This window comes from Aplysia californica, unplaced genomic scaffold (genome assembly GCF_000002075.1).
Source record: "Aplysia californica isolate F4 #8 unplaced genomic scaffold, AplCal3.0 scaffold00012, whole genome shotgun sequence".
In the NCBI taxonomy this organism is placed as follows: domain Eukaryota; kingdom Metazoa; phylum Mollusca; class Gastropoda; order Aplysiida; family Aplysiidae; genus Aplysia; species Aplysia californica.
Window position 1 is genome coordinate 2,902,997 of NW_004797282.1, and position 12,946 is coordinate 2,915,942.

A 12,946-nucleotide genomic window follows, 5' to 3' on the forward strand; every position below is an offset into this window, starting at 1 on the left:
CTATCTATCTATCTATCTATCTATCTATCTATCTATCTATCTATCTATCTATCTAGCTAGCTATCTATCTAGCTAGCTAGCTATCTATCTAGCTATCTGTCTATCATAATCATGCCAACAATATGAGCTGTAATCCCGACTTTGGCGTTAGGCGCACTCTGGCACTTTAAAAACTCGCTGAAACATTGAATTCCCGTTAATTTCATGAAATACATTCACTACAAACATAATTTCCGATCGATATACAAAAGGTTATTCATATGCCTGGCTCAGAGACAATACAATCTAGAGTCTCAAACGATCATTCTTATCCAAGCACTTAGTGATAATCAATTCACAGTCCTTTTGTCGATCAATGGTGAGCTGTGAATGGTTATTGAGGGTTTTATTTTAAATAAATGTTCCTGTTTGACGCTCTCACTGATACAATAGACCAGCCCAGTCTGAGGGTAACACGGCATCTCAGAAGGATATATGATCAAGTAGTAGTATACAGTCGAGCTTGTCTAAGACGGCCAGGCATTGTCGAGGAGAAAAAGTTGCCGTTTTGCAATGTCATTTTGATGTTAAAAGAGCACAAGGGGAAAATGGGAAGTAGCCGTTGGTACAGGTGATTGTATTATAAAGATGCGGTTAGAATAAGCTCGACTGTACATAATGAAATAACTTCCCCGCCCAATATATTATATCTAGAATCGAGCTCGTGACTTCAGCATGTAGTATAAAAGTCCCTAGCCATTACACCACAGCTGATGTTCTCACCTTGAAACATTTAATTGCGCCAGTCGATGTGAAAGATACCATAAACATACTATATCATGAATGACATGTTTTACACCTGACAACCCCCCCCCCCCCCCCCCCCCCAACACACCAAATAATTTTTAAAAAAATTAGAAATGATTCCGTCCATGATTTTTTCAGGCTCTGGACAGAATTATTTTTCCCTGTTCAGTTTTAGACATGGGGTGCATCTATTTAATGCATTACTGTGAAGCTCTAAGTTACTCTAATAGGTAATGTCATATACCAAACTGATGGGAATAAATAGAAGAATCTGTTAATATCAATAACAATGACCTATAATATGTTTGTGTTGCATTTTCCTTCAGACAAAAACGAATGAGAAAAAAAAATTGCGCAACAGCTCTTCGAAAATTTCGACTTACCGCATTTTCTCAGCTCTACAAGTCCTTATAATCCATAGGAGTCAACACAACATTGTAGCGATATCACCCTAGCACACATTTATGCAAGAATTTCACAAATTTAGTTGAATATCTTTCTTTGAAGGGCCTTTTAAAATTTTTTTTTTATTATACCAGGTTCCGTGTTGTTTACCCTTAGATCTAGCCTACATCGCAACAACAAAACAACGATTTTTGCAAGAATCGATATTGGCGCTCAGAGATTGAGGCAATGATAGTACATAACAAGATGGGCCACTTCTCTCTTTGAGCCAATTAAAAAAGTGTCCTCAAAATTTGGTGGCGCCCTCTTCACAAAAGCGCACTCTTTGCGAACAGAATTACCCTACTTGAGTTTAAAAAAATCAAAGTGAAACTAGCAAGTTTTGGGATAAATTTCGGAAGAACGCTTTTTTTAAATGGTTACGCTGACAAAAAAACCTCTTCCGGAGGAAAGGGTGATGGTTTTCTTCGTTTAATTTGACTTTAGAGTGAAAGGCGAGAGGTCATTAAAATTTAAAAAACCCTAAAACTCCGCACTGAACGTACCCGAACTGCTGATGAACAGCAGTCGATCTGCGCACGCAAGGAGGTGCTATTCCTATTCTTCTTCTGGAAAAACGAAAGAGAGCTTCAAAACAGACTGCAGCGCCATCTGAAGCAAAGAGCATACTTCCTGCGGACACTTTTTTGGCTGAGTGGCCCATCTTGTTATTTACTATCTTTGATTGAGATCAGGTCTGTTTCCAAGCTCTACTTCCTTTCGACAATTTAAAAAGTTGAAACTATGTTAAAAAGTGCACCTTTGCTTCGGATTTCGTTGAGCCGCTCACAGCGGTTGAATGAAAGCAGCGGAGAAACTAGAGCCGCTGTTAGCGGTCGAATGGACGGAATTAGATCTAGTTAATGCTCCTTTTATGATGACGACCCCTTTAAAAGTCCACTGCTGTTATCGAAGTCTAGCAGATAATGGTATTGGCATCTGTAATTAATAGTTGTAAAGCGCTATATTAATGCGATTATTATTATTATTATTATTATTATTATTATTATTATTATTATTATTATTATTATTATTATTATTATTATTATTATCTGTGGTGTGATGATTAGCCTCTTCGACAGTTCACGCAAAAAATGTGTTTAGTTTCAAACGAGTATCTGATGGGTTTTGGGTGGGACACTGTGGTCCATTCAGGCTGGGTTGGTACTTAAATAATATTAGCCAAAATAAAGCAGCCCTACTTGTGCAAAGGAGACGACAAACATGTCTGTCACTGATTGTTCGCTACCTCAGAATTACACAGTTCTAGAAGACATTTTTGGCCGTTTTGAGTTACTAAGACCATGAGGTCAGAAACCAACTATTCTATCTGCTCTATCAAAAACTTAAGATTATTCGGAGTCGTTATCAAGATATATATTTAAAAAACTGCATTCGAAAAAGCTTGACATGTTGTGAAACAAAACATTTTTAAAGTCAGATTTCTTCAAACTAGGCACTGAGCAGATAGAACGTTGTAATTGCAGGGTAGCAGGTTGTTCTTGCTTTACGGATTCCAAACGTTTAGTAAGCGTTTAGGGAGTCTTGTAGACTCTGAAGTGGATGATTTTGCTGTTGTGTGTATATGTGTAAATGTGTATGCATGTATGTGTATACGTGCGTATAATGTATATGTGTATATGTCTGAATGTGTGAATGTGTGTATGTAAATATGTAAATGTGCGTATGTGTATACATATGCTAATGTGAATGTGTGTATGTGAGTATGTGAGTATGTATATGTGCGTATGTGTGTAAATGTGTATGTATGTATGTGTACATGTGTGTATATAATTATGTGTATATGTGTGCATATGTGAATGTGTGAATGTGTGTATGTGAGTATGTATATGTGCGTATGTGTGTACATCTGTATGTGTGAGTATGTGTACGTAAATATGTATATTATGTGCGTATGTGTGTACGTGTGTTCGTGTGTATGTGTGAATGTCTGTATATGAGTATGTGAGTATGTATATGTGCCTATGTGTGTATGTGTACGTGTGTATGTCTGAATATGTGTATGTTAGTATGTGAGTATGTATATGTGCGTGTGTGTGTACGTGTGTATGTGTAAATGTGCGTATGTATGTATATGTGCGTATGTGTGCAAATGTGTATGTGTAAGTGTGTGTATCTGAGTACGTGTATGTGTGCGTGTGTGTACGTATGTAAGTGTGAATGCATGCATTTGTGTATATATGTATATGTGAACGTGTGTGTGTGGCTAACTGGTTTAGGTTGAAACGGAAGTTAATAGCAGTTAGTCTGTTGCGCCTATCCGTGACCCCATAGAAGAGTGTACTCGCCCGGATGTCAACCTTCCTCAAGGACAATCTTCTTGTACTCCTGGAATACTGCTGTCTGCTTAATGGACAAATTATGTCGAAGATGAGAAGAGGCTTTTGTAGGGCTTTCGGACCTCGATGGTTCAGATACTTTGGAAGTATGTTTTCAAGGATGTTGTCCTTATTGTTGTTCTTACCATTATTGTTTTGTTGTTATTGTTGCTGCTGCTGCTGCTGCTGCTCCTGTTGTTGTTGTTGTTGTTGTTGTTGTTGTTGTTGTTGTTTGTTGTTGCTTGTGCTACATTGGAGGGCTTCTGCCACGTCAAATTTTGTTATGAACATGACAAACTCTTGGAAATATGGTAGCAAATTAGTCTTTTCTGTTGTTTCCCAGAGCCAGACTGTGAGAGCTGAGAGCCAAACCTTACCACCAATGAGACAAACTGCCGGACATGACGACAACGAGACAGTATGCTCCTTTCCCGAGTTGGACCCGTTTGAACCGTCCGTAATCGGCTTGATCACGCTGTATAACACCACAACGTGTTCTGGCCGGCCCTCTGTGACCTACATAGATGGAGGAGTCCTCAGGCTCAACTGGACCAAGATTCACAAAGTTCTCAAGAGAGAGAACTTTTCCCATTGTCGGTATCGGCCCTTGTTCCGGCACTCCACCGATGAGAACAAGTTCCAGACATCTGGTTGGAAAGGGCCGTTCTCTCACGACCTACACCTTCCACTACAGGATGAGTTTCTCCATGTGGAGTGTGAAGATCATCTAAAAAACAAGGTCGCCGAGACGTATCATACTGTAGTGCAGGTAGGCATCTGGCTGCTTTTCCTTTGTATGCACACACGTACACCTACAAACAGACAGGCATCACAATACAAATGTACACAGATACACAATTATACCGTACACTTCGACATACATACACCTGTCGTACACACACACACACACACACACACACACACACACACACACACACACACACATACACACACATTCATACTTATACACACCTACACACACACACACATACACTCACACACACATTCATACTTATACACACATACACGCACGTAACCACAAACGCATAACTTCTCTTTCTCTCTCTCTCTTTTTACCCAGCCCCAGCCTGCCATAGAGCAGGGTTCCCGTGTCCTCCTAGAGCGCCACCTGTCCACGGCAGCCCCAGCAGAAGTCCTCAATGTCCTCATGGTGGGGGTCGACGGGACCTCCAGGATGAACTTCATCAGGTAACATACAAATAATCACGTCTTTTTTTGTTGTTGGTAATATGTTTCTCTGTTTGTTTTTCTATTTGTCATGCTAAGCCACTTTGTCTATAAATGGTGTTGCTCTCTTTCACTTGTGCGCGTCTCTCAACTAACCCCCCCAAAAAAAAAAAAACAACCAAAAAAAACAACCAAAAAACCCCCAAAAAACAAACAAACACAAACCTCTTGTGCAGGGTAAAAACTGAAAAACCCAATAATACCTTAGCTTTACTAAACAACAATTCTTGCATTTGAGTGGAAAAAGAATATTTAATTTTATTGGCTCACACTCAGCTGATCGGATTTTAAATATCAGAAGGCAAAAACAAGACACAAACGTCGTCTACGGTTTACTTGAATGGCAGTTCGCCGTCGCAGACAGGAGGAAAGAAGTTTGATTCCCGAATTCGAATAATTTTCATCCTGCATCTTTGTCTTTCTGCTGAGTTGTTGCGTCCCTCTCAGCCCAGGTTGGCTCTGACTGGCGCTGTCGAAGCACGCCTCCTAGTTTATATAAATTGTATCGACGGGGCTAAATTACACATCTCTTTAAAAGGAAAATCAAGACACTGAAAGGGAAGGGTGACCCCCCCAACCCACCCCCCCAAAAAAAACCCAACAAAAAACAAACAAACAAAAAGCAAAACAACACAAAAAAACAAAAACAACAACAACAACAAAAAATTTTAAAAAATAAAAACCAAACAACTCAGTGGGACAGAGGATCACAAGCTGACATACAGAGATATTATATGAAACAGACTTCATCACACAAGAATCAAATACATATCTTCTGCATGCCATGCAGGAGGGCCGAACTTTTGTGCCACAGACACGGGTAGGGTATACGTGCACACACACACACACACACACATACACACACACACACACACACACACACACACACACACACACATACAAACACACATACACAAACATACACACACACGCACGCACACATACACATACACAAACACACACACACACACACACACACATACAACACACATACGCCTTCCAAATGAAAATAAAAACCCAACAATCTTTCTGCGTTCAAAAACTTTCACCAGGTCAATGCCACAAACACGGAATTTACTGCTGGGCCTGGGAGGAATCGAACTGGAACGCTACAACAAAGTGGGTGACAACACCTTCCCCAACTTGACCCCTCTCCTGACAGGAAGTTATATCACAGAGCACTTAAAGTACTGGGACTCATCCCAGTACCTGGACGAGTGGCCTTTTATATGGAAGAAGTATTCAGACGCTGGTGAGTCATATTATAATCAAAACGTACATGAAATAATAACATAAGAAAATAAAATTCTCTTTCCGGGAGATACAACCGTTCTGTATACTATTCCTTTTTTTCTTTCTTTTTTATACTTATTTGTTGGAAGAGGGGAGGAGGTACCCTTTTTGCTTTTATGTATTACTTTTTTAAAAGGAGACAATTGAAAGAGGTAGTACTTATTGAAGCGAACTAGAGCTGCCCGATGATAAAAAATAGCAGTACGAAAAAATGCAGTTTCTGGGACACTTGTATAGATATAAGGGCCAGGCACATTACGCTATCACTGACAAAACTGAAAGAAAACGAGGCTGGGGCAGTCCCAGCGCAACATATTGGAGAGCCTAAACAGATAGTTAGATGGGTGACGGAGAAAGAGCATCCGATTGAAGGAAAGACTGGAGAACTATTATTGCCGACGTCTGTCACAGATCTGGCACATAATGATGGTACAAAGTCCTATGAAATGATTTTCACCAACATATACCCTTGCACCTACTGGGAGTGGGACAAGGAAGGTTGTGATGTGCTGGAATATTTTCTGGTATCTTAATTCTCGATCATTGTCAGTTTTCGGGGATCTTTTCTGATATCTGATGGTTACCTTTGCTTAAAGTAAAATAATATTATGTCTTTCATTATATATGGGTTGGTATTATATTGAGTGAAGTGGTTAATTTAAGCATACGGGTTTTTTGATGCACCAGCTAGTAAAAAAGTGCGCAATTTTATAAGTTTAAAGCATTTTGCAACACTGTAACGTGTAAGGCTATTTCAAAGATAGGACCTACGAATTTAAGGTTTTTCTTCGATAGCAATGAACCGAATAAATGTGATAATTCGGGTAAATGCCATTTGCAAGGATACAACGTCGGACTGAGCTAAGCCTCGAAGCCCAAAACTGACAGTCTCAAGATTATGAGTGTGTTTTTAGACTAGCGACGGCACGAAAAAAAAGCCAACAAGTAAAACAAAATACAACCGAAACTCTTTTATTAGACCACCAATTGTCGAAGACAAAAATGGCCTTCTTAGGCAGATGACCATCTTAAAGAGTGACATTATAATGTAAAAAAAAAATACACACGGGAGGCCATAGGAAGTTGATGTTTGAGCAGGTGATTGGCGTATACAGGACGTGGCCGTCAGAATAGATTTGACTGCATCGATCTACTCTTTTCTCCCACCAGGCTACCGAACCCTGTACGCTGAAGACTTCCCCAACATCGCGACTTTCAACTACCTCAAGCAAGGCTTCTACGCCCCGCCGACCCACTACTACGCACGCCCTCTGGCGGTTGCCATGGAAGCCAACGAAAAAATATGGCGAAACAGCCACAACTGTCTGGGCGACACGACGGCTGTGGAGTTCATTCTGAATTATCCAAAACAGTTTGTGCGGTCGTTTAAACATGAGGTGAGTCCGCAGATTGTTATTGAATTACTGTCCGTTTAAGTTCATTTTGTTCTTGTCCTGTTGGCTCGCTTATATGACTGTATGCAGTTGCAAGCGCCGTATTACTTTTACCAAACAACTGATATGTCCGAGGCAAGCTTTCTCAGCCATAATTTTTCTCAGGAGTCATTGCTTGAATTTACGCAACTTTTACTTGATTCTTTTGTATGCCTAGGATTTAAAAAAATGTATGCTTCTTAAATGGCTTCTTAAAGCCTGACTAATTAATTTATTCCGCTCACTCTCTGTCGACTCCCCCATCTCTCTCCCCCCACCCCTCTCACTCTCTCCCTCTATCTCTCTCTCTCCTTCTCTCTCTCTCTCTCTCTCTCTCTCTCTCTCTCTCTCTCTCTCTCTCTCTCTCTCTCTTTCCCTCCCTCTTTGTACCTTTTATTTATCTACCTAACACTCTCTATCTCTGTCTTATTGAATTTTAAAAAAATGTAGCATATATATTTAAAAGAAAAACAGCAGGTATGCACACATTTATTCTCTCTCTCCCTCCCTCCCCCCCTCTCTCTCTCTCTCTCTCTGTATATATATATATATATATATATATATATATATATATATATATATATATATATATATATATATATATATATATATATATATCTCTCTCAATCAAGCAACGTATAATTTCTGTTGCCAGCCACACTTTGGGTTCGTGTTCCTGAACCGGCCTACTCACGATGACCTTGGCCTTGCACGTGCGGCGGACGAACAACACGCACAGTTCCTGCGGGATCTCGTGTCCGAGTCTCTCCTTAACAACACACTTCTCATTTACTTCAGCGACCACGGGGCCAGATACGGCAGGTTCAGGTACGTTAGGGTGAACATTAACTTGAACCCCCCCCCCCCCCAAACCCATAGAGTTGTACTGTAATTATCATCTTGTTCACTTTCTGTTGTTCCTGATTTGAAAAATCTCGTTTATTTATTAAGTTGTCATTACGCAAGTAACTTTGCATGACACATGACACTCCTACAAGCCAGATACCCAACAAGTATTAAGGTAGTTAAAGTGTGATGTTGATGAGAATAGGTTTTGATGCTTTTGGCCGTCATTATTGGCCTTTTAGATTCTGTTTGCCATCCAGCTTTTAGACCCATATGCAAAGACCCGAGAAGATTAAACCGAGCTATTTGGTTTTCGCTTGCTGTAACCGAGGACAGACGAAAGAGCAAAAGCCACAGTTATAGTTATATTAAACAAATACAATTGACTTCTTAAGTCTATTGCTTTTTAAAAAGCAATCGAGCTGTGCTGTTTACAGCGAGTTCTTTTTGAACAGACTTCAACATAGTTAAGGACCACTTGCAAACAATTTCGCAGCACAAACAGGTGAAAAGCAAAACATTTGAAATTCCAAAGATAGGTAATAGAATCATTTCTCCAAAAAAATCAATTCAATTTCAGAATGATGACGTCATGAACTTAGACAATATGTCGCTTGGAACAACTTATTTTACTTTTCACTTTTTCATCCTCTGTTGCCGTTAAGCGTCGAGGGGAGAGGCAGTTTTCTATGGTAGGCCAGCTCTGCAGCTCTTTCAGTTATAATGTTATGTTTTCTTAGTGTTTCCTTGACGCACTCGATCCACCTGTTTGCGTGGCCTTCCTTTTCCTTTATAGTCTGAGTGCTTGGTGTTGTGCAAAGTGCCTTTCCCAAGGACATAATGTCGAGCCCCTGACGGGATTTGAACACACGACCTTACGGTTGCGAGTCCGAGAGCCTAACCACTAGGCCACCGACGATACATGCGTAACAGGTGGCCAAACCTTTTTATCCTCTGACTTTCTATCTATGTAACGAAGGCAGAACTCCGTGCCGATAGCTGCTCTTACTTCTTCATTTCTCTGCCTGTCTCGTCTTGTGATGTGAAGGGTTTTGCGGAGACATTTCATTTCGCATACGGTAATTTTGTTTTTATGGGTTTTGCTTAAAGTCCAGGTCTGGCACTGATAACTTAACGTTGGTATGAATTTTGAGGTGATAAGCTCTCTGTATATGGACCCGTTTTCAGAAAAAGCGCTGCGAAGATATTTAAACTCCTTCTCCTGTTTCAGCTGTTTACTATTGACGTTGATGTTCAGGAGACTATGGTTTCGGCTCACTTTCATAACTTCTGTTTTTGATGTGCTTATTTTCAAGTTGAATTTCTCACAGCTGTTGTTGACTTCGGTAGTGTGATTTTGGAGACTTTGTTGGTCATGATGAATAAGACATTGGTCGTCCTCGAACAGAAATTAATTTAGGATTTCTGGCCTTTGGTTTGCGGCTTGCAAACAGTACCCCTTAAAAGAAAAATGTAGGAATTAGTGTCCATGAATGTCCGTTTAAATACAGGTGTGACCACCACACCGAGGCAGCGCCGCCTCATAGTGTTGATAGTGGTTGGGATGAAGGCTTAAGGAATGTTTGCTCAATCTTGCTACATGATCTGTAGCAGCTCATGTCAGTAAGCTGGTGGTGGCTAGGGCTGCTGGACTCACCGGCCAAGTTCACCCCCACACATTCTCAATGGTTGAAGTCGGACTGTTGGCTGGCCATGGCATTCTTGTGATCCCTGCTTGCCCGATGAACGCGTTTACTGCTCTGAAACGATGTGGGGTGGCGTTGTTGTCCTGGAGTATTGCATGTTGGTCAGCGTGTTGGAGACCCGCCGTGACTAGTCGCTGCAGTATCTCTTGCAGGTACCGTGAGCCATTCAAAATACCATCAACATGGTAAATGGGGGTTCTATGGTGTGTCCCAATTCCACCCCATACCATTATGGAGCCACCACCGAAAGGAGTCACCTCCTGCTCATTAATGTCTGTTAACTGTTCTCGTGGACGCCGCCACACACGCAAACGTCCATCTGTTGGGTTGAACATGAATCGTGACTCATCTGTGAACAACACATGGCCCCCATGGACGACTTGCCTGGCGACCTGCGGTTAGCCTTGGTTTCTTGATTGGACGCCTGGCACGATGTTGGCAACCTGCAGACGAGGCCGAATGATCTCGGAGCTCACCGCCTCTTTGGTAGCAGCACGCAGACGATGCCTGATGCTGTTGGCTGTCGGTGTCCTCTGTCGCAGGGCCTGCATGCGGACATATCGGTCCTCTCTCGACGACTTATATTGCCACCAAAGTGAGCACAGTTGGAGACCGTACATCCGTTTATCACGTGCACCAGAAATTTTAACTGATGAATGTCCGTGGTGTCGTACACAAGTCGATAACCCCCTCCCCCAGCGAATTAGGCTAGAATTCCCCAAGGATTTCCGTGCTGCACGGGGTGGTTTTTCCCCTTTAGGAAGCTTTGCAATACGCATTGGTAACCCATTGACACTTTCAGAGCAAATAATTTTGAAACATTCCTTGTTGTCTTTTTTCGGATAAAAAAAAAATCAGGGCTATCTATCGAGGTGGTCCTTAACTTATGTTGAAGTCTGTATGTATGCGGAGCATGGCAAACGTTAATTTCGACCGCGACATATGGGCATGTGTAGCACTCCGGAAAGTTAAGTTTCAGGAGGTAAAGGAAACAGAATGGAAAAGATACGTTTGAATAATGAAAATATGCCCCAAACAGCGCGAAGTCACCAAGCGTTTCCGAATAACCAGAAGCCTCGTCTCCGTTGAGATTGCAAAGGATTCGCGTCAAATGCAGGTCGAATGTTGTGATTACACTCACTTGAAACTTTCCCTTCAGACTTTAATCTACTTACTCTACATACTTTATCCATCCTCTTGTACGTCTAGGGCGTCGAAGGGAGAAAGAGCTTCCAGTCTCTAGCAAGTTTGAAGGCCTGGCCGGGTGGGATATTATCTGTTCTCAGGGTATCCTTCACACCCTGGATCCAGGTCTTTATTGGTCTTCCTCTTGCCGTGTACCCTTATACTTTTCTGTAGTGGCCTTTACTGGCGAGCTGGTGAGGTGCCATACGCGTGAGATGTTCAAACTGCCTGATTGTTTGCCGTCGAATGTAGTGGAGAACAGGTGGTGTTCCCCTCATTTCTCTGATCTTGTTGTTTCTGACCATGTCCCGTCTGGTTTTGTTGACGGTTCTCCTCAGACATCTCATCTCACAGTTCGTTATCTTACGTTCAAGACTTTTGGTCAGGGTCCATGTCTGGCACTGGTAGGTCAAAGTGGGGATGAAGATAGAGTTAATGAGCTTTGCTTTGGTCTCAAAGGGGATCTCAGACTTTAATCATTTGTATAAAGTGCATGTTTGTGTTGCTCTATGAAACGAATGGGTTTTTCTTTATTTTTATTATACTATGCTAAGTTATTTATTTAAGTGAGTTTATTATGCTTTACAAACTGAAAAACATTTCCAAGGAAATGACCACTATAATTTTATTCTTCGGGGGTCTCGAGGATCCCAGAGGGTTAAACTAATTCAACAAATTATGTAAACATGCGCAGCTGTTCAAGTTGGCCAAAAGTAGCCTCCATTTTAGTTTTAGATCGATTTCTTGAAACGCACGCCAAAATCGTAATCATAACTAGCATACCTGGCCGTACATTTTGAGACCCATAGATTTCGATGCCCTTTTTGTTTTTAATGGGTTCAGTTGGGTATTCCAGACATCAGGCTTCCATGTGGCCCGGTTGGAGAATCAGGCAAATACGTGACATGAATAATTGCTCTACTCTCTATAGGCCCGTAGTTGTCCGCATCATGTTCAAAGGACGAGAACGATGATTATAAGAAATACGAGAAGAAAGAAACCATCACTTAGATTTAAAAGTACTTATGTGTCAACTACCTTATGGAAATAAGTTTAGTGGTGTTGCTGTTGTTGTCAATGTTTTTGGTGTTAGTAGAGGTGTGATTGGGTTTGTTGTTGTTGTTGTTGTTGTTGTTGTTGATGATGATGTTATTGTTGTTGCTTTTGTTGTTGTTTTATTGCTCTTGTTGTTTTTGAAATTATTGTTATATTGTGGTTGTAGTAGTAGCTGATGTCGATGCTGTTGCAGCTTTTTAAAATGATTAATTGTCGTTTCACAGGTATGCATGTGGGAAATGTCGTGAGAATTAGTTTCCCCACAGGGCCCGTAGTTGTCCGCATCATGTTCAAATGACGATCACACAAGTTCAGAATGACATGGCCGGCATTGTACTCTTTTTTTCCCTTCAATTTCCAGTATGTGATGCTAGAACGGTTTTTAAAAATAAGATTTCGTTATTGAATTACTGCTGGGTTTCTCAAAAGCGAAGAACAAGCAACCAATTCTTGTGTGGCAAATATTGATAGCTTTTCTTTTTTCTACATTTCAGAACAACCTTCAATGGGATGGTCGAGGAAAGGGCGCCCTTCATCATGTTCGTATTTCCGAAGTGGTTCCACCAGAAATACCCACTTTACGTACAGGCGCTCCAGACAAACAGGAAAC

General features: G+C 41.2%; 1 protein-coding gene across 1 annotated transcript in view; it reads left to right on the forward strand.

Moving 5' to 3' along the window:
- The window catches only part of LOC101860708, a gene marked incomplete at its 3' end in the record, with an annotated part of 14,341 nt that extends 1,395 nt beyond the window's left edge, over positions 1 to 12,946 (forward strand). The window contains 6 exon segments of the mRNA XM_035970423.1: positions 3,913 to 4,338; positions 4,651 to 4,778; positions 5,870 to 6,069; positions 7,281 to 7,507; positions 8,199 to 8,371; positions 12,831 to 12,946. Coding sequence (XP_035826316.1) covers positions 3,913 to 4,338; positions 4,651 to 4,778; positions 5,870 to 6,069; positions 7,281 to 7,507; positions 8,199 to 8,371; positions 12,831 to 12,946 — 1,270 coding nt within the window.